The sequence below is a fragment of the Vicugna pacos genome, chromosome 7, assembly GCF_048564905.1.
Source record: "Vicugna pacos chromosome 7, VicPac4, whole genome shotgun sequence".
Classification (NCBI taxonomy): Eukaryota; Metazoa; Chordata; class Mammalia; order Artiodactyla; family Camelidae; genus Vicugna; species Vicugna pacos.
The window spans coordinates 76,117,518-76,140,838 of record NC_132993.1 but is presented as its reverse complement, the minus strand read 5'-3'; the positions used below and the strand labels follow the sequence as shown (position 1 = coordinate 76,140,838).

At 40.3% G+C, this 23,321-nt stretch overlaps 1 protein-coding gene across 4 annotated transcripts in view; it reads left to right on the top strand.

Annotated features, from left to right (window-relative positions):
• LOC140697450 (uncharacterized) overlaps positions 1-16,943 on the top strand; it is a 31,063-nt gene extending 14,120 nt beyond the window's left edge. For 2 of the 4 annotated variants that reach the window (XM_072965205.1, XM_072965204.1), the window contains exon 3: positions 7,901-8,156. In XM_072965205.1, coding sequence (XP_072821306.1) covers positions 7,901-8,101 — 201 coding nt within the window. In that variant the 3' untranslated portion in view covers positions 8,102-8,156. Of the gene's footprint in view, positions 1-7,900; positions 8,157-14,788 lie in introns of those variants that run through there. The other 2 variants (XR_012074568.1, XM_072965206.1) reach the window with 2 other exon arrangements.
• Positions 16,944-23,321: the final 6,378 nt, after the last annotated feature.

Here is a 23,321-nt window from a genome sequence, read left to right as displayed (position 1 = left end):
GTCCCCCTACAACACAAGCAATTTTATATTCTTCAGGCAAGGTTGGCCCTAAGTAAAAAATCACTTCTAAGATTTGCAACATTAAATAAGTTGATACATTCTGTTACAAAGATACCAACAAATTTCTTTTCCAAAGAAAGTGTACTACATAAAGAACTGGTAGAAATATTACACATTTAATTCTCAAGGAAGAATTTAGATGGCCATCCATTTCTAAAACTTGATTTTTTCACTGAAGGCAGATTCTTATGCCCAGGGTTATAGTCATGGCTACCAAGCTTTAAAATTAAAAACAACAACAACAACAAAAACACCTACTTTTAAAAATTAGTTTCCCTAATACGGGCACGTTAAAATGCTGCAAGTCAGTGGTTCCCAAGCCAGTTTGACGACCATAATTATCTGGGAAGCTTATTAAACTATACATTCCTGACCTCCACACACACAGCTTTCCCAAGCTGTTACATATCATTTATAATTTTCTTAGAATGTAGCAATCCCTGAAGAACCATATGCTGAACTCCTTAGTGTGACCCAGGAATCTGCATTTTACACAAACCTCTCATCCTCAGGTACTTTTCATGCAAATGCTACTTTGATAAATATTTAAATATGGAATGAAGCACCTCACCAAAATGATGTAAAGCTACAGTGCCAAGACAGGATTTTTTTGTTTCTTGGTTGGTTGGTTTTTCTTTTAGGGGGGTGTCATTATACTGTTAGACCTCTCCAACCTGAGAAGCTTGGAGGTACTATTGGCATGAACCATTTCTTGCATTTTTTTCTTGGAGATTTCATCTAAACAGCAACATTAATTGTTTTCTAAGAAATTTAGAATATTCTGATGGGCTGACCCTTTTTTCTGTAGTAGATAAGGTCAAGTCTTAATCTGAGAACCAGTCTGGTTTTTTTCTTTTAGGGGTGTTTAAGTTTGCTGTGAAAAAGAAGCCTAATTTCTAAACTCCTCCTCTCCTTTAATATATATGAGCATTTTAAAAGAAGAGGAGCTATCAACTTATTTTAAACATAGTGACATTTCATCCTATTACTTTTACAACTAATTATTCTAAAATGTTCAGACAATGTGATCTTTTATTTTTTTATTTTTTTAACATTTTTTATTGATTTATAATCATTTTACAATGTGTCAAATTCCAGTGTAGAGCACAATTTTTCAGTTATACATGAACATACATATATTCATTGTCACATTTTTTTCTCTGAGGTACCTTAAGATCTTGTATGTATTTCCCTGTGCTATATACAGTATAATCTTGCTTATCTATTCTACACTTTGAAATCCCAGTTTATCCCTTCCCACCCCCCACCCCCTTGTCAACCACTGGTTTGTATTCTATGTCTGTGAGTCTGTTTCTGTTTTGTGTTTATGTTTTTGTGTGTGTGTGTGTGATCTTTTAACAAGATTACTGTTTTCCCTTAAAGGTCATACCAGTAACTTTAAATCCCAGAAGTGCAACTCAGAGTAGAAAGAAGCATCATTTCATTTAATATTAGTAATGTAAGAGTAGTATAACTTAAGAAATTTAGATGTCATGAGCTGGGACTTTAAGGACCTACTTCACAAAAAATTCAGTCCTAATACCAATAAATATTCTCATCATATAATTCTACATGTTTTGGTATTATGTTCACCAGGCAACATTATGAATATAATTGGAGTTCTATATAATTAATCTCCTTGGAAGACACTACTGGCCAAAAGATAATTCTTTTCATAAATTGACAAATTAGACTTTTTTTTTTTTTAAACACATCTGTCCATTGCTTACTGAGCCTTCGGCCTCAGAGATATGTTTATTTATTAACAATCAAATGTTTTGATCCCTTATGTTAGATTGGTAAGTAAGCATTCTTTTAACTTTTAAATTATTTATGAAAGCTAAATATAAAGAACTACAAATTACTTCAGCAGGTCATTAGTATAGCATATGCAGAGATACATAAATATAGTAAATATAATACAAAGAATTCATTCTTTCATCAAGTTAGTAATAAACTGTGTGTGTGTGTGTGTGTGTGTATTTCTGAGAATACTGGTAACATCTTATAGTTTTGAGTAATTCCTACTGTGGTCACTGTATTATCCAGAAGATTAACCAGGAATAGAAAATGTAAAATTTAATTTATTCTAGAGCAAACTTAGGCTCAACCAAATCCTTCCCTGCTGATTCTGCCAAGCCCTGGTTATTTGGCAGTATTTCACTGGCTCCTAGGTAGGGACAGTGGGAGTCCATTCATAGGCATCACTATGTAGATGATGAAGTATTTGGCTCTTGTTAAGAGTCATAGTTAGTCCTTATCTTACCCTTCATTGAACCCCCCCAGATTAGCATAGAGTTGCCCCAAATTGGAAATTAGTCACATCATTAGCTGTAGGATTCTTTAACCTGAAAGGTAAAAGACAACTGACTGCATTTAAGAATGTATGGATAAGATAAAGAATTGTGAGGTGAGATGGGAAGAAAATTAAAGATGACTGTACTTAATGCCTCCTGCCTGATAAATTCATGACTGAAGGGACAAACGAAGTGTAGAATTTAGTCCTTCCAACATTCCACTGTGTTAATCATTTTTCCTGTTCAAAGAGGTAGTGAGGAATAATATGTGAGTGGCTGCAGTTTTAAATAATGTGCTCTGTAAACACCCAAGGGCAGACAGAAGGATGGAGTTATGGGTCCTAAAGAGAAGAACTTGGCCTTCATTCTTTGTTTATCATTTGATGGTTTCTGTTGCCCCAGGGACTCATCTAAAGTATCAATATTCCTGGAACCTGAGTTCACACAAGTGCCAAATACATGAACAAGAACACTCCATTGAAATTCCTTTCAGACACTGTATATCTTAGGTATATCTGCGGGCTGTCACAGTGGTCAGTCTTACTCCATTCAGTGTAAGCTTAACAAATATTAGTGGAGACTGATAGAATTTACGATTAGCCTAAAGCTCTCTGAGGTATCCAGTGTTAACCATATGCGTGCATTAATTTGCCCAACAAGTGATTGACTTCTGATTAAATAGCCACAGTGATATTGGAGCAGTTTATCACACCTTTGGTCAGCTCTTTTTTCCTCTGGACCTTTACAATGGAATACAATTTCCCAAATTGGTTCTATCCCACACAACATGAGAGTAAAATGAGGAACTGGGTAGGTAGGTGGCAAAAAAAAAAAATTGGGTGGATTATTTGGACATGTAGCTCATTCCATAAGCAGACTAACCAAATAAACAAACTATTTGAGAAACTTAACCTTAATGTTTTTCAAGTGTTATTTTTAAATCTTTGGGAGTATTTTCATAAAATAACAATTTCCATTATGTTACTAAGTTACTAGAATTACAGCAGCAAGTTTTAGGAGATATAAGATGTTAAATGTAAAATAATAAAATTATACGTGTAAGTAAATGATTATTGCACCCATGATGCAATAACCTTAAATTTCAATTTCAGTTATTTCTTACTTTATAATCATTGAGTTTCTTTTCCCCTAAAGTAAGTGTGAGTATATTTTAATACTGTATTAATTGACCAAACAAGCATTCAGTGATAATTTCAGATGCCAAAAAGCATTATGGTAAAGACCAAGTGGAATTAAATATCCAGGCGGCACTTTTAAATTACTGTGATCATACATGCATGCATGAGGTTGAGCTTTACTTACCCTTTTTCCCATTAAGGACTAGAATAGGAATGGGTAAACTTTAGCAAGCACCGCCTGTGTTTTTAGAGTTGGGGAGTTAAAAACATTTATATTTTTACAGGGTTAGTGTGGAGGTGGGGGGACCCTATGTGACTGAGACTATTTGTGATTTGAAATGCCTAATATATTTCCTGTGTGGCCCTGTGCAGAAGGAAAATTTGTGAATTCCTGGACTAGAGCAATTAAAGGAGATACTTTGAATTTAAGATGTCTAAAAACAAATAATGCTCATGTGGTAACTGGTAAGCCAGAGAGCCCGCTGGTCATCAAAGAATCAGTTCGTACATAGAAAAGAGGGAGGCCATTTTAGCCAGGAGGTCAGAATACAAATATTAAGAATTGGCTGATGAATAGGCAAATAATTATATACCCTGTGTCAGAGTCAGCAGATGGAATAATATGCTGTCATTAAAATGAATTTATAATAACATGTAAAAATGTTTTTATCATATTTAAACTATTAGGCTTTATACCCTACACCTTAGTGACATATAGGGAAAAAATGTACTTAAAGAAGATACGTCGCAGCAACTAACAAATGTAGACATGTAACCTTGGTTTAGTGCATACTTCTCTCTTGGAGGTTTTACTTAATCTCATTCTTACCTACTGAGTACTCAGTAGTTGGTTGTACAACAGCATTCTCTGAAATAATCATGTTGGCAATACCCTTATTTTAAAGAGAAATAGAAACTAATAGGTTAAGGAAATTGTGAGCCAAGGCCTGAATCGTGCTCAGTATTCAAAAAGAATAAACTAATGGGATACATGACATTAATAAATGGAAAAGGATTATTTGCCTCCTCACTAGGAAAACTTAATCTTCAAATATGGTACTCCTTTGTAAAAGTTTTAATACTGTGGAATCATAAAGTACTATGAATACTTTTTACTTGACAGACTGTGCTAGCAAAGTTAGTCAGACATAATAAGCAGTCAAGTTTTTTTTTTTAAAGATGATGGACTCTTCAGTGAGGTGTTAGCATTTTATAAAGTAATTATCAAAGCTATATTGGCCTTAAAAATTGGTCACCAATCCATGTACATCCCATGTGTATTTGCCTTCCTTGGGCAGCCTTTGACTCATCCTAAAATTTAAGACAGGGCTGGGTACTTAATCGCAAGGTATTAATAAGTAATACATATTTTACTGACAGTTTCACAGGGGAGACTAAGTAGGAAGTTTAAATCACAAAAATTACTCTATTTTGCTCACAAAATCCCATGCAGTTATCTCCTAAGATTTTAATTGTGGTAAAAGAAATACATGAGCTCTATCCTCAACAAATTTTAAAGTATACCATACAGTACTGTTTCTCCCAAGCTTTTTGTTTCTCACTTTTCAGCTGCCCAGTCTTTCTAAAAATTTCCTCCTCAAAGTTTGTTTTCTTATGCAGAACAATGTAGCAGTTGGGCAATATACAAAATTGGCAAGTATATTCTTGTACTTGCTTAGGAAGTGGCAAGTATGATCAGTTCTATGTTCTTCTACCTTGTGACACTGATGCTTGGTGCAAGGTCCCACTGGGTATAGGACTGATACTAACAAGAACCCTTTGGCTGCTTGTCACAGAGGAACACAGCTATAAATGAAACAGAGCATCTGCTTAATATCTTTGGGGAGTGTCTCACTGGATTTAGCTGCCTAATTTTACCAGGTATTTGGCAAGGTGTGACTGCAGTACAGGGTCTGTTCTTCACTACTAGATTCAGGTCCTGGGCCTGCAAAAGCCTGATTTGCCAACTCCAGTGCTTTCCCTCAACCGAGGCCCTTAATCAACATTAATCAAGGTAATAATTATAAATTCTGATCATAAATAGGTGGAGAATTTAAACTGGTTTAATCAGCTTGGAATACATTATCTCCAAGCCTGAACATCTTTAATAATAACATGAAGTATTTGTAATACAGGTTTTTCCATAGAAAAGGCCACATTTCCATCCAATACATTTTATTTGGCTGTGTTCCTTCCCTGTGAAACAATAGAACTTCATGAATTCCTGAAGCACATTTGCACTTTTGCACAAATTACTCGGTTTCGTGGCTATCATGACTCAATAGGTATTTTCCATCTGATTGTACAGTCAGGAGAACCTGGTACTAACCAAAGAAATGATTTGAAGCAAGCATGATGTGTTTGCCTTCAAGCCAGTGGTTCTTAAAAATGCAGATTCTGGGTCAACCTGCAGCAGAGTTACCAGTGGTGCAGATTTTGATAAACCTACCAAGTTAAAATCAAATCAGTCCTATATTTTGAAAAGGAAACTATAATCAAAAGAAATGTTTCTTTTTTGATACTGAAACTGCACTGAAGACATTGTCTCCTTTTAAAATATGAGAAATGATACCATAATATTAGGCTCCTTATTTATGCAATGTTTTATGAAACCCAGATCAGTATTTTTTAACGACTTGAGGGATGCAAATATTATATAGGGCATAGTATGAATAGTTGTGAAGAGGAGTGTATATGAGCAATCACAGCTTTTTGAGGGAGCTATGAATCTACAGTGCAATCCTACAGGGAAAGGAGGAAGGAAAAACTATTTTGAGCTGCGTGCAGATAAATTGCATCACATGTGAGATTTGACAGTCCCTCTTCTCTATTCCTGGTGAACAAGAAACCTACATGATTAAAGATAACCAGCTGCAAAAGATATTTAATTGTAGAATTCATGAATAATAACACTTTCGAAGACTTGTGGGGTAAGGGAATTCACCTGGCCAAAAGAGTTAAAGTAACAAGAAGAATAACAATCTTCAGGGAAATTTGTATCTAAAAAGAAGTTACTTGTCTGTATGGTGGGTTTAACAATCTGATATTGCTACTCAAATGGCTACAGTGTGTAGGCATAAAAATTTTTTTTTGAGTTACACTAGTAACCTGAATCCAGCCATAACTGGAAAATAGAGAAACCAAGTGCGAAAACCAGGTTCTTTGTACATAAGGAAAACAGCTTTAAAATATCTACAAAGTGTGGATTAAAATAATGATTGATCAGAATCTTTACTTTTCCGATGGTTTCATGGAACAAAATTATTTGCAACAAGATCCGTTTGTTTGAAGCGCCCAAAAAATAAGCTTAAATCACCTTAACATGAGTTTCTTCCAGAGATGCTTCCCTTGATCCCCAAATACACAGACATTAACTAGTTTTGTGCCATGACCTTTTTGACAGCCTCCTAAAGTTTATGAATCCTTTCTCAGAACGCTGTAGATGTGTATTAAGCAGTGCACACAACTCTAAATTTCTGTTTACGGATTCGTTGTTAGGAATCCTTTGCCAGGTGTTGAAACTCTGAAGGAAGGCTAAGTAACGTGGCCTGTAGCTAAGGTTACCTCAACACCCTGTTCTAGCCTAGAATAACCCTTTCTCTCGACTGACCCTGGAGAATCTAGCTCACTTAAAAGTGGCTGAGGTGAGACGCCACAGTGAGGAGTTTTACATTAGTTGGAAACAACTGAGAAAGAAGTTAGCCCTCCAAACAAGCTGACCAATCAAAACGAGGGAGAGGTTCCGTCACCCAGTTTGGGCTTTTTGTGGAAATAGCCCCTCTCACTGTGTGTGGTACCTAACTGGCTTAATCCGAACTGAGCACCCGCCCCAAGATCCCCTTGATACTAGAGGAGAAACCTCTTCATTGAGATCTTGCTCGCTCTTGATGGGATGGTATTTTGCCCTCGTGATCTCTACCACGCCGTCCAAACATTCGCTCTCAGTCTGCAGGAGCAAGCCGTGGGTGGCTGCGCAGCAGATGCAAACTCGTGGCTTGGCGGCCGGCCGAGCGAGCCGGGGCCTGGCGTCTTCCTCAGCCCAGCCGGCTGGCCGCGCAGTCAAGGGCGTAGCCCAGCCGCTTCCTGCGTCACAGCGGGCGCCGCCCTCGCGGGCCTGGGGGCGGGCGGACGCGGCCCCGGAAAGCCGCCCTCCCCTGTCCACAGCCCGGCAGCCCCTCGCGCCGAGCCCGGCGGGCTGTCCGCGCGTCCGCTGTGCCGCAGGCGCTGCCGCCCCGCCCGCGTCCTCGGGGGGTAGCCCCAGAAACGCACTTCTTGCGCGGCCGAGCCCGCTTCCGCTCGGCGCTGTCGGGGCCCAGAGCCTAAACTAAGCCTGAGCCTCCTCTGTACTCAGGATACCGTGTAACACCCTTTAACGCCAGCCTCTCCTCTCCCTCCAAAACACAGCATGATGCCACTCCCAACTCCCCAGGGCCGTGGCGCACCCCGCTCAGACTGAACCTGGAGCAACCGCCGTCTTCCGGAATGCCGGCAGCGGCCAGCTTACTGTGCTGTGTGCCGGGAGGAAGTGACTGCTCATTATTCGTGGTGCTCTGCGAGAGAGGCCAGAGCAATCATGTCCCTGCCGTGCGAATGACCTGTGTTTGAATTGAATCCCCTGTCACCGCCTCCCAGCCGTGTTCAAATTTAAAAGGTTACTTAATTTCTGAGCCCCTCTAATTTGTTAATGAATCAAATGAGGTAATACATGCAAAGCGCTTAGAACAATACCTGGCACAGTGTAGCAGCTAGCATAAAGGTTAAGTAAAAATAAGGAAAAGTGAGAAGAATTTATCGAGCGTCTTTTTGCTCCAAGTAATGTTGGTTGTGTTAGGTATGTTAAAGAGTCTCCTTCCCCATAGGAATGGCTTTCTCCACATGAAAGAGCTGTTTGTCTAATGGTTCTTTAGCATGTTTGCCAGCTCCCAGGCAGCCTTTCAAGCTCCTAGTTCCTAAGGAAGTTTCTGCTCTTACCCAACTTGACTTGCCCCTTTTTGCAGAACTTTGTACTGGATGAATACCCTGTAGGGATAGTGGACAAGACTAGGTTTGCTATAATTGTAGCGTCGCCATGTTTTTATTTCACAGGGAAAATGGAGGCGAATGAAAAGGTAGATAAGCCTCTTCCCAGGCGTAGTTTAGGCTGCTGCCTGACAGCAGGCCATAACACTTCCCAACTCTTGCCCTCTACCATTTGGAACCAGGTGCCGGTGGGGGTAGAGTGGGGCAGTCTTGAAAAGGAGAAAGATGCTTTTTTATTTTTTTGTTGCGCTAATGACTCTAGTAGTTACGCTTCTTGTGATAATTTATAAGGGACTGATAGAGAAGCATACAAGAGATTATCTTCCGCCAAAAAATGGACAAACTCCAAACTTGTGACTCACTCATTCATGATCCACTGAGTCTTGAGATGTTGAGAAATAGAATTTTTCCCTTCCAGGCTAAGTTAACTTCTTTTGATTGATTTCTGCATTCCCAGCAGGACTCAAGTCCTTGCCCCTTCAGACACTATTCTCACTGACCAATAACTGAGACTGAATGATACCTTCAAACACTAGTTCTTACTGTGGAGTGAAATTACCTGTTCCCAACACTGGCTGAAGAGGTGGAGGTTCCCTAAGCTTTAGAACATTTAACTTTTATGTAAGTTATACTACAATAAAGATGAACCGAAAATGAAATGAAATATTTACTGACATAGAAAGATGGGCATCATACACAGTTTGAGGAAATCCCATGTTCATAATACCATTTTGTAAAAAAAAAATTGTGTAAAGGATATGCATCAAAATGTTAATATTTCCTCTTTATGTCTAGTTTTAAAATGTTCTGCAATGCTGAGGTATTCCTCTTGTAATAGTGTAAAATAAGTTATTTTGTAAATTGTAACTTATAAGAGATGGATATTCTATTAACTAACTCCTCAATTTCCATAGAAGAAAACAAATAATGTCAGTTTTATAAATCAAGAACTAGAAACATAAACATATTTAAGAATCTGGAGTTACCTCTAAAAGGTTGAGGTCTTGTTCCTTTTCATTTTAAGCTCCTGGATATGGATGTCTGTGTGTGTGTGTATCTTTAATAAACGTATGTTTTACTTTGCTAAATAAATTTTATAAGATGAAATATATCTCAGTGTAATTTTTAAAAATTGATTTTCATCTAGGTTATCCTGCCCTTTCCAGGTCACTCTGTCCTTTCCCTTTACCATTCAGCAGGCAGAGCAAAGAGAAATTAAACACCAGCTGAAAGGCCCTTTGAGTAACAATCAGTATCAAGTAGAGACAAACTACAAATTGCTCAATATAAAGCACGAGGTTGTTTTTGTTTTTAATTGAGGGGCTAGAAATACAGCTACTTAATTATCATAAACTACGTCATACTCTTTTGGGATGGCCTTTTGGCTTGAATCCATTACTGATTATATATCGTAGCACTGTGGGAACTGCATTATCAAAAAAAGTTTTAGTTGCAGTTTGTGTGTTTGGCGCCCTCTAGTGCACTATTTTTAAATGACAAGAGCTTTGCTTGATCCTTCCTCAGCTGCTCACTGGAAGAGGATAAAATGTCCATTTCAATCCACCTTCCCAGTGTGATTGATCTTGCTGCTTTTTCGACATCCAAAGAGACTTACCCATCTCTGCACTTACACATTATTTCCTAGTCATAACACTCGCTAGGTTGTGACCTTACACTAACTAGTTCCTTAATCTCTGGGCTTCAATTTCCTCATCTATAAAATGATGATAATCATGAGAACTATAACGTGGATGTCCACATACATAATAGGAGCTCAATAATTGCTAGCTATCTGTTTTACACTATAGATCCAGTCAATATTAAACATGCTTGAAGACAGTAATCTTGACTCAAGTGTCATAATCTGCTAGTTGGGGAATGTGAAAAATGTTAGTGAGTAGCTTAAAAAAAAAAGAATAAAGGCCTAATTATGATTCTTTGGTCCCATCTTACTGAGTCAACTCATGCCATTTTTGAAATCTGGAAGCATGTTAAATTTCTTGGCATCCTTTGCAGTGCCTATAATTACATTCCCTTAAGGAATACTTGTCTTGTTTTAATGTTCAAGGTACATGGTTACATGGTTGACCTTAGAAAATATAGAAGATGCAGAGTGATAGAAAATAATTGAAACTTCGAACACTTGGATTCAAATTTCTGATTTTTGAGCATAGGCTCCAAAGGCCTCTTTCTGGATTAGTGTGGTTTCTGAACAGGCTTGGGCAGTATGTGTGTTAGCAGTATACAGAGTGAAAGCAGCATAATTGACTATGGAATCCATGTGAATCAGGGTTTACAAATCAGTGAGAGTAGTAGGTTCCAGAATTCTCATCCATTCTCACCTAGTTCCAGCTTTGCTTAGGCATACGAGCTAGTTTATTCCTTCTGACCCACCTGTAGTTCTCTTCCTGCATTGACAGACCAAGGCTTTGGTGCTTGACATCACCATGTCCAGGGGTCCCCCAAAGCCCAGTTATCTGCAGAAAGCATTGGGTGCTTCTGACTCCCTGAATCCCTTTGGAGTCTTTTTTTTTTAAGGGGAAGGTAATTAGGTTTATTAATTCATTTATTTATTTTTAGAGGAGGTACTGGGGACTGAACCCAGGACCTCATGCATGCTAAGCATGTGCTCTACCAGAGCTATATCCTCATCCCCCCTTTGGAGTCTTTGTTTGGCCTTGTATATGGTAAGTGTCCCCATGCTTAATTTTCCTATGTGCCTTGTATTAGACATGTCAGTATTGTTTCTCTTCCCCTTGTACCATTTCAGTGCTCGATCAGATTAATTTTTCCGTAAACATTCACCAGCTGGCCATTTAGTGAGCTTCTATTATATGTCAGGACACTATGTTAAGCATTTTACATATATTACTTCTCACTCTCAAAACCACGGTCCAGTTAGGCAAAGGGTATTTTCCCTATTCCCAGAAGAGAAAACTGCTCTGTCACCCAGGTAAGTGTCAGAGCCAGACATCCAACCCAAGTCAGCCTCTAGAGCCCATGGCTTCAACACTGCATCAGAAACACACAGAATTTTAGAAAGTCTTCAGAAGTGCAAGGAGAATCCTGCAGCTCCCTTCAGGCACTGGCCATCAGTTCTGAGCTGCTTCCTTTCAAGACAGCCCACCTAACTAGCCCTGCCATAATGATCATTTCTACAAGCCGGATGGCTCCCATGTGCTAGGCACCTTACAGTCTTCAAAGGCTGGCTCATGGGGGAATCTCATTTTCTCTTCCAGAAAGCTTTTTGCACTCATCACCCACTGAACCTCCACGCCGGGGCAGCAAGTTCTGTCCTGGCACAAGATTGCAGCTGCTATTTACCCCCCAGAGGATACAGGACACATCCCAAGTTTTACAGCTGGGAACACTTTCAGATCTGGCTGTGCAAGCACATAAAGAAATCTTGACAAAAGGGAGGGTTATTCACAAGCGCACCAGTCACAGCACACTGGGCAATGAGCTCTCCCACCAGAAGCTGCCGAAGAACCAAAGGTTGGTCTTGGCGGGCAAAACCACATCCACCAGTCAGTCCTTCAGTTAGCCCGGCCTCCCCAACACATGTGCGCGCTCACTTGGGCCAAGCATGTGTTCTTCTAATTGCTTTTCCTCTCTTTAGCTCTCTCCCTCCTTCCCTCTACTCCAAGGTCTTGTCCTTAAAAGCTTCCTCTAGGTTTACACCTTAACCTCCTTGTAGGAGCTCAGTGAACGCCAAGGCTTGTGTGGGTGGAAGATTATAAATCAGCTGCAGACACAGGCAGGGGGAGGGGCCGCCTGGAGGGTGGAAGGGCCACAACTTGAAAACAAATGAGCCACTTTCATCCCAGTGGGATTTTTTTTGTTGTTGTTTTCTAAAGCCTGCTATTCCAGCAGGGCACTTTACCAGAAGCTATGGTTTCTGGAACTTTTAGAAAGCAGAAGTACTAACAACAGAATTGCCCCTATGTGTGTCCTCGGAAAGCGTTTCAGCCAAACTTGGGAGCCTGGAAAATTTCTGTTGTTTACACAAGCCTCAATTTCTCCCTTAGAAAAATAGGTTTCACATTTTTTGAAAAGTAGTTTAAAGCATAACATCAGCCACCATTTTCTCCAGAATTGAGAAGTTTCACAGGATGACAGAAGGAGTCAGATTTTATAGAGCTGACTAAACATAATTTAAGAAAAACTAAGTCTTGTCCATTGTCAATTATCTGTGCTGGTGGAGGGAATCTAGAAACAGAATCCTAATGGGACTTCAATACACTGTTCATTTACATTGGTTTTATGAGGCATTTTAGTCATTAACGTTTTTATATGGGTGTGTCTGCAGTTCTGGAAATTTACAACTGTTTACAGCAAATAACAAAGCTACTCAGTGAAGATGCTGACGGGGCTGGAATGCTGTCAAATGACTTTTCCAGCCTCTGGACCAACTCTGCCTAGTGAGGGCTGGAAACAAAATGCGCTTTGGCCTTAGATGAAGAAAGGTTTAAATCCTGACGCTGCTGTGTGACTTTACAGATTCCTTACTTGGAAAAAGGGGGAAATGAAATATTACCACTGCCTTGCCCATGGTATCAGAGACTAACCTTGAAAGTTGTGATAGAATTCTCAAACACAATCATGAAGTGTCTCCAGCATTCAGTCAGGTATTGCTTTAATCTGGAAGGAGCCTGGATGACTTACAAACTTCCCTGAGTAGAATAGATATGCTAATTAACAGGTTTGGAGAGCTTTGCCAACCTCTCTAAATTATGACATTCTGTCTGTAGATTATAAAGGGGCTCAGTATGACCCAGGGAAGTCACAGACCAGAGCCTGGCTTGAATCTTGTCAATGAGTAGCTCAGGAGGTGAGCATATGTTGTGATCCTAACCTAAGAGCTGTCAGAAAGGTTCAGAATTTCTCTCATGTTGCTACCCCGTGGTTTTTCCTTAGTCATCTTAACCTATCCTGTGTGTTAATACATGATTGACTATAATTTTCAATAATTCATTTGGAATATATGTATGTATTTGTGTGACTGAAACATTATGCTGTACACAAGAAATTGACACATTGTAACTGACTACACTTCAATAAAAATAAAATAATCATAATAATTCATTTGAATTCATACTAAGTGGCAAATGTGGCCTTGAATTCACAATGTTGCCTGAGAGGCGAGGTGGCAAGAAGGCTCATAAATGTAGCCCTCCAACACCACACCCCTGGCACCATATGCACAGGTTCTGAATTGGTGGTGGTGGGGGGGTGCTGAATAAGGCAGGACCGGTTGGTTAGTGTTAGGCAGGAACAACTGGAAAATAAGAGCCCCGGTATATATGATCTGCTGCATTTCTGCAGTTTCTTTACCATCCTTATCATATATACGTGTCCTGGACTCACTCAAGGTAGAATCAGGTTCTTGTGCCCACAAATAAAAGAAAGCTTGACAAACTCAGTTGAATGTTCTTTCCAAAGAGTGCATTTGTTTTTGGGGTCAGGAAGTCAGAGCAGTGTTCGACTAAACATTTGGATCTGGTATTTCTTAGGATATGGGTTCACAAGTTAACAGAGATGCCGAAAAACATTGGTGGTTCAGCAGTGTCAGGGGCCCCATTTCTGTCATTGTGCTGCCATGCTCAATACATGGTTTCTATTTCATAGTCCAAGATAGCGGCTCCAGCTCCAACCTCACATCTACATTCCCGCAAAATTCTATAATTATAGAAGAAAAGTACAGACTGGAGGACAACTAGCAGTTTTTGCCATAATTCCCTTCCTGTGGTTTTTCCACTCCCGACCTACTTGGTTCATCACTGAAAGTGCTGAACTAGAAGCCTACTGAATTCTCTATATACAGAAAACACTGAAAACTAGAAGCAGTCTTACCCTATTATTTTTAGATAGCATTGGTAATATGTGTTTACTCTTGGGGTAAGAATAGAAAATACAAATCAGTAAGAAATTAAGAATTAGCATCATAAGACTCCATCCCCTAGTGATAATAACATTAGATTGTGATGTCTTTCCTGATAGAGCTGCCTAATACAAATGTAGGCATAAATGACATGGAGCCTTGGGGTGATAATTTACATTACACAATGGCAGTGATGGTAAGTGGTCTCTGTTATGTGTGGGGTGGGGAGAGGACTTTAACTGGTCATACAGTGGAAAGAGAATAGAAATTGGGAGACTTGCATTTTAACCCCACCTCTTAATTGACCCTGGGTGTGACTCTGAGCAAGTAACAAATTCTTAATGTTTCTCTTTCTCTGTAGGTAAAATAGAAATTATATTTGGTTTTTTCAGTCCCCATTATAAAGACAGTTATGAGAATCAAGTATCCCTTCCTGTATTCCTCCAAGCACTCTTGGCTGCCCTCTACGTGGCTGGTATTGAGACATGTTCCCCGCCCCCTTGGAGCTGAATCCACCAGGTGAGGCACATCAAAATGTCATGAGGAACGTCAGCTCTGACATGTATGTCAAGGGTTCCTATCAAGGGGTGACCACCAACACTCACCGTGTTCCTTGGCCCTTCACTCCTCTCTTCAGACCTCCAAGTGTGGGAAGAGGTGGGATATAAAGTGGTCAGATGGGGAAGGAGGTCTGCCCTGGTCAGGCTGCCAGTTTCCTCTCCCCTTCTCCCCTCTGAACCCAACCAGCCCTAACTCTACTACTACACACATCAGCATTTTCTGGTTTTTATCTCATCTCTGCTCCTCACTCCACCCTCTTGACTGGGAAGTAGGAAAATTGAGATTTGCAGAAGTTAGTAAAAACTCATGTCAGAAGGCAGAGTTCCATTTCTAGATCCAAGAAAAACTTCCTGTTTTGTTAAGACCCTTCTTAGGAGCGGAAACTCTCTCACTCAGAAGAAAACCACAATGAATAATTTCACTGATTTGTACCATATGTTTAGCAAGCCTGAAATCCCAAGAGGCGGCAGTGAATCAGAAGAGAAACCATCAGAAGGGAACTGTCACATAGGCACCCCACCGCCAGCCAGGGCTCTTCCTCACTTCCCCCTTCACCACCTCCTGCAGGAAGAGCGCCAGCCCGTGAGTGGAGTAACTCGGGGCCCAGGGGGCAGAGGCAACCTGGCAGTGCCTTCGTGGCCGGGTCCAGGACAGCACAAATCCCACTGCTCATCCTTTCGCCAGACGGATTTTCCCTTTTTCACAAAAGGGTCTAGAAAAGCAGCTGTATTAGCCTGGACAGTGCTGCAGTAACAAATGAAGCCCAGAATCTTGGCCCAACACAATGAAAGTTTATTCTCGCTCTGATGTTTGGAACTGAATCACTGGAGTCTTAGGCCTCTACCATCCTAGTGGGAGAGGAGGTGCCTGGAGAAAACACAGGTGCTTCTGTGTGTCAGCCTGGAAGTGACAGGGGTCACTTCTATCTCAGTAGTTGGACACAATGCACTAGAGAAAGGCTGCGACTGATGGAGAAGCACACAGATACCTGGTGAACAATCGATGCTGCAGCCCAAGCAGCACCTGGATGCCGGGTGCATGCTGTAACAGGTAATGACAGCTCAGAGCCCCAAACCATCATTTGAACCCAAATCCACTGGGATGTCTCATCTAAAAGGTCTTCCTTATTTCCTGAGTGCCTAACAGGCAGCTCTCAGGTCAAAAACGGCCTACCCCATTTACAGAGGGTTCTTCATAAGAGTTTTATGGGCACCACCTATTTATCTACCTAATTAGCTAGTTCACAGAAACTGGTCGCTCTGTGTAGCCTCACCATCGTCTGTGGAGGACTGACGTAGCTTGGTGTCCCTGGAAGCATGGATAGATCAATCTTTTGAATCAAAGCTAACTTTCTAAAAGTCATGGCATTTTAAGCTGTTCACATTTAATTCCACAAAAATGACACCATAAAACTGGAGGATTGTCCTCTGAAGGATTGTTGACCAAAATTGTTCAAAATATGATTCAAGCCTCTTCTTGCAGTTGACTCATGTCTGACTCTTGTCCAATGTTTTTATGCCAAGGGAGGATGCTCTGTATTCACTATCATCATCAATTAAACAAACATACAGCCCATACATGGATGATGGCGTGCTCTGGAATGAACTTGGATGCCCCTACCAGGGGCGAGGAGTCACTTTCTAAGTCAGCTTATCCAGGACTGGAGTTCCTCTGTCCTCCCCGCCTTGCTCCCTTCTCCTTGCTCTGGGGACATTTTGCCATCCACCAAAAAGGCAGGAGAGAAGCAAAGGAAATACAGCTCATTTCGAAGCCGACTGACTTCACAGGGTGGTTCTCACTCGGTCTGTTTTCCTTGGCCTACTTTGGAGCTGTTTTGGGACATATGAGGTTCTTCAACCACAAGGCCTTTTCCAGACCTGATTTCCCCTTGGAATGACACATTATCCTCCCTTCAAATGTAGCAATTGTAAATTCCTGCCTGGGGAGCAGCAATTGTTTTGAATTACACACTATTTGAACAAGCCAGTATGGGATTAACAAAGCCTTATTGTTCTGCAATCCTCTACTGAAACTTGCTACAGCAATTTCTGGTGACATTATTTTTCCCTGCTTAGCTTTTGACTATGCAAAGAACACTTCCATATGTTAATTAGTCCTTTGTAGTGGTATGTAATAGAAACTTCTTTTTACCATTTTGCCAACAATGAACAGGACAAAATAATACTATCAGGTTTTTTCACTTCACTCTTCTCTCCTCCTTTCACTCTCTGTCACATTTACTCTAACTTCACAACTTAAAAATTTCTCAGATTTGTTGTGCCCAAAATATTACTTCATAATTGCTATTTACACATGCAAGGACACACGCTGTACACACACAATTTGGGATTTGCTCCTTTGCAATATGTGTATATGCTATTTTTAAAACAGACTTGAGGAGCACAGAGTAAAAGCAGTGATCACCCCTAGTTTGTGACAACTCATTGCTGGTCGGGAAATGCTATTTTAAATGTGTTTTTATGATGACTCAAGGAAACAATTTACCTTTACTTTTTTCCACTTAAAAAAAAATTTCTCATTCACTTTTAATCATCTGCAAACAAAACTCAATAACTAAGAATAAACCTACCAATATTTACTTCCTAACCCAAATTATTTCTAACAGTACCAAAAGGCGATCCCTTTACAATGACAAAGTCTAAAGACAGGACTATAAAAATACTGAGACATTATTTACCTATAGAGTAGGTCTTTACAAAAGCTTTCTTCAGCAAACGTGAAACCAATAAATCAGAGCTAGCTATAATGGAATCTTCTCCAGCTGGTTTTAGGCCAGTTAAGTATAATAAGGTCATGACAATAGGAAGCTGACTTGAAACCACAGTAACTACCAAGAACATTTTGTATTCCGTTAATAGGTAATGAAACCTGTGCACTGCTGAATGGAAATATAAATTCTGACTACTTATTATGTAAAACTTTGGGCCCACATAACTATCACTTTGAAAAACAGCTTACTTTTGCACAGCAAAGGAAACCATAAGCAAAACAAAAAGACAGCCTAGAGAATGGGAGAAAATATTTGCAAAAGATGAGACTGACAAGGGCTTAATTTCCAGAATACATAAACAGCTTATAGAATTTAGTAAGAAAAAAACAAACCACCCAATCCAAAAATGGGCAGAAAACCTAAACAAGCAATTCTCCAAGGAAGACATATGAATGGCCAATAGGCACATGAAAAAATGCTCAATATCACTAATTATTAGAGAAACGTAAATCAAAACTACAATAAGGTATCATCTCACACCAGTCAGAATGGCCATCATTCAAAAGTCCACAAATGATGAATGCTAGAGAGGGTGTGGAGAAAAGGGAACCCTCCTACACTGTTGGTGGGAATGTAGTTTGGTGCAGCCATTGTGGAAAACAGTATGGAGATTCCTCAAAAAAACTAAAAATAGATTTCCCATATAACCCAGTAATCCCATTATATCCAGAGGGAACCTTAGTTCAAAAAGACACATGCACCCCAATGTTCATAGCAGCACCACTTACAATAGCCAAGGCATGGAAACAACCTAAGTGTCCATCAGTAGATGACTGGATAAAGAAGAGGTGGTATATTTATACAATGGAACACTACTCAGCCATAAAAAATGCCATTTGCAGCAACATAGATGAACCTGGAGAATGTCATTCTAAGTGAAGCCAGAAGGAGAAAGAAAAATAACATATATCATCGCTTATCTGTGGAACCTTAAAAAAAAAAAAAGACAAATGAACTTATTTACAAAACAGAAATAGACTAACATAGAAAACAAACTTATGGTTACCAGTGGGGGAAGAGATTGGGAGTTTGAGATTTGCAGATACTAACTAATATATATAAAATAGATAAACAAGTTTATATTTATATAGCACAGGGAACTATATTGAATATCTTGTAGTAATGTATGGTGAAAAAGAATATGAAAACAAATATATGTATATTCCTATACGACTGAAGTATTGTGCTGTACACCAGAAATTGACACAACAATGTAAACTGACTATACTTCAATAAAAATGTATTTAAAAAACTTAAAACAGCTTAGTAGTACAATTTTTTTAAAACAGGCTTTGATGAAATCCACAAAAAAATCATCTTTACCAATTGTACCCAAACCATCTTCTCATATCCTGTACCTAAGTGGAAATTTTTGTTCCAGAGGGAGTTGGGAGATATTTAAGATATAGCTATTCCATAAGAAGTATGACAAATTAGCATTTTTAAAATCATTAGATGACAACCATGAGCTCAGCTAAAAAAAAAAGTCAAGTCTATAATCTGCACTGAAAGGATTTTAATCTATAAAAGATAAAAGCTAGCTTTTCCCATTTTTCAAACCAGAGACTTTGAAGCATTTCCTCTTAGAAAAAATAAAAAGAAATGATGTTGCAGCTATTACTAACTTCATTAGCAAGGAGACAGAACTAATTCTTCCAGGGAACTCATTTCGAAGTTGAGGCATAGATGAAATCCAGTGGCTCACAACTGAAGTTGAGTTGGCCCCATACAGACACTTGGCTCACAAACAGACTCAACAAGAAAGCTCAGCAAAGTGAAACAAAGCTGAGGCCAAAAATCATGTAGTGGTTTGTAGAGGAGCAAAGGATAGTTTAACTGTACCATAAAGAGACGTTAAAGTAAATGAAAAATCTTATGAGCAGGTTAAAAAAACTAAAAGATTTAGAACTGCCATCTATCCCAGAGGTATGTTTTTTTTTTTTTCTTCCGTCTCTCATATGAGTCGTGCATGACTACAAACAAATGCATAGGGAAAAAAATGACAGGAAACTTGGAAGTATAAACTTCCAGACTTCTGGTAACACAGTTTATAAGAGGGTTCAAGTACTCAGGCTTGTTTCTAAATTAAAAACAAAACAAAATCCCAGTCTGAGCCTAAAACATTTCATATTTGGTAAACTATTTGGGGAAATTCCTTCAAATCTGCAGGCCAAGTCATTTTAGTTATTCTTACCCTCCAACCTTTCCATTTCATTTTGATTCGGCAGTTGTTAAAAAACTGAGTAGACAGCTAGGGTAGACCCAGGAGTGCTCTTTTCCAAGAACAAACCACATGTACGTCGTAGACCGACAAGAAGAGTCTTTCTTCCAAGCTCAGGCCCTTGTCACTGCTGAGGAACATTCTCCTCCTTCCTGTCTCCCTCTGATTGTCATGTGCTGACCACATGCCTCCCTGGACATCAGGTGATCACATTGCTGGGAGATGTGCTGAGCGCTGGAGTCACTGGTGGCCATGACTGGTCGGGCGGGGCTCCGAGAGCCCACGAGGTCTCCCACGTCACAGCTTTTCCTCCCCTTCCTTCCTCTATTGGACATCCGCCCTGCAGTGACCTAGCTCGTTCTCTGCCCTTATGCCTCAATTTACCTCATTAGGACCGAAGACTTGCCCCTTAGCTGACATTCAGTGACTCTGTCTTGCTCTTTACCAGCGATATGCCTTTCTATCCACCCTTCCACAGCCCCCACTGGCTGGGCCTCTGCTGGGAACAAGTCAAATGCTCAAGAGTCGTGACTCCTCCAAGACTTTGGTCCATGATCTAAACACAGTCATTTCCCCTTGCTTACTTTGCTCCCTGAAGATATTGATAGTTTCCTGGACCAGATCCTAGCTTGCCTTATCTACTGAGCCCACCTGATTACCTTTTCCAGAGCCAGCCTTGCTGGCCAAGTCAGCGCCCCGCCTCCCTCCTCCCACCAGGTGATGCTGCTAATAACAGTAATTAATGATACTTTAAAAGGTTTGTCTCAGAAACTGTCTTAGGTGTTAATATACTTTATTTAATAATAACTACAACACTTAGAGAAACCAACACTGGGAGAGGTTAAATGACTTGTTTAAGGTCACCCTAAGAGTAAACAGCACAGCTGAAATTTGAACCTAGGTCTTTCTGATGCCAGGTATAGTTCTGCTCCCAGTTCCAACATGTGGGTTTCCCCCCACACCAAGCAATTGTCAGACACCAACTGGGTGTTTGTTCATTCAATTCAACTCCATTCTGGCACTATCTGCAGATAATGTGAAATCCCACAGGGTAAGGTCTTACAAGAATTTGCACCCTACCCCACGGCAGATGCCAATCACAAGTGTTACCTGTGACACCTGAACCCCAATGTTCATAGCAGCACTATTTATAATAGCCAAGACATATAAACAGCCTAAATGTCCATCGATAGATGACTGGATAAAGAAGATGTGGTATATTTATACAATGGAATACCATTCAGCCATAAAAATGACAACATAACACCATTTGCAGCAACATGGATGTCCCTGGAGAATGTCATTCTAAGTGAAGTAAGCCAGAAAGAGAAAGAAAAATACCATATGAGATCATTCATATGTGGAATCTAAAAAAAAAAAAAGAACATAAATACAAAACAGAAACAGACTCATAGACATAGAATACAAACTTGTGGTTGCCAAGGGGGAGGAGGGTGGGAAGGACAGACTGGGAGTTCGAAATTTGTAGATACTGACAAGCATATGTAGAATAGATAAACAAGATTATACTGTATAGCACAAGGGAAATATATACAAGATCTTGTGGTAGCTCACAGAGAAAAAGAATGCAACAATGAATATATGTATGTTCACGTATAACTGAAAAATTGTGCTCTCCAATGGAAATTGACACAACATTGTAAAATGACTATAACTCAATTAACAAAAAGTAAAAAAAAAAAACAAGTGTCACCTGTGCTTCTATCCAATGGGCTATAGATTGGAGGTTCCAACAACCCCTTCCTAGAGTTCCATTAATTTACTAGAGCTGCTCACAGAACTCAGAAAAACATTTCACTTACCAGATTAATAGTTTATGTTGTAACTCAGGAACAGCCAAATGAAAGAAACACACAGGGCAAAGTATGGGGAAAGGACGCAGAGCTTCCATACCTTCTGTGAGCTGACACCTTCCTCCAGTCTCCACTGGTTCACCAATCTGGAAGCTCTAGGAACCTGCCCTTTTAGGTCTTTCTAGGGGCATCTTAAGCACGATTGATTAAATCATTGGCCATTGGTGACGGAGCTCAATCCCCAGCCTTTCTCCCCTCCCCTTAGGTCAGGGTGGGTACTGAAAATTCCAACCTTCTAGTCACATGGTTGGTTCTCCTGGCAACCAGCCTCCATCCTTCGGTGGGGTCCCAAAGGCACGTCATTGACATGACAAAACGCACATTTATCACTGTCATCACTTAGAAAATTCCGAGGGTTTCTGGAGCAATATGCCAAGAACAGGGACAAAGACCAAATACCCACTTCTTATTATAAATCACAAGATTACACCAGGTAAATCCTCTTAACTGCAGGCCAAGGGTTCTCAGCACTCACTCCGCCTCTGCATGGTTCCCGTGCGCTGTACGTTTGCTGGGGGGAAGCACTCTGTGGGGCTGTGCAAAGTCTCAGCTAAGCAGGCTCCCAGGATGCACTGGACACCACCACCCATTAGAACACTGATGACTCTGCCTCTCTTACTTCTGCTTCTGTTACTTCAGCTGGCTTCCCTCTCAGTGGACAGGGCTTGTTGGCCATGATCAAGCTTTACACCTGGGCCAGGCAGCCACGCACTTTCTGAGGCCTGCACAGGTTTCCCTGGGGGCTAGGAAGCTCTAAATCTCAGGGTTCTGGCCCAAGCCTTTCATTTTACTATTTAGAACTGAGGCCCAGAGAACTGAAGTAACATGTCCCATGTCACCAGCTAGTTAATGGCAGGGCCAGGACTGCAGTTTCACTGTGCCCAGGCCCCCCTGAGCTGGCTGGAAACGAGAAAGACCACGTTTTGCAGCAGGGCTTGTGATGGCAAGCTAGATTACTTGAACCTGCGACTTCTGCCTCTGCGGTTTTAATCTCTGCCATGGGGCAGCAAAGAGGCCTCTCTAAAAGGATGGCGATGTTACTTATTTATAAGAAGCACCAGTGTTCTGGAGGAATCACTGTGACCACCCACCTTTGGCAAGGATCAGGACTCTGTCTGTTAACAGTCTGGAAGCCAGAAAGATGTTAGATGTATTCACATGTTGTGATCTAATTTACATCATAAGACAAAGGAAATTTCATGATAAGAGCAACTTTAGTTGAGCATTTACTACACATCAGAGACTGCTCTAAGTAAGCATTTTATATGTATTAATGTATTCAATCCAAAAAACAACCCTGTGAAGCAGATGCTTTATCATCCTCATTTTACAAGGAAATTGCACAGAGAGGTCAAGTCACTTGCCCAAGATCACACAGCTAGGAAGAGGCAGAACCAAGATCTGGATGAAACTGCCTACTTTGGGGCTCCAAAGTCCTAACCCCTGCACCAGATTGGCTTTCATGGGAAACGGGGAAT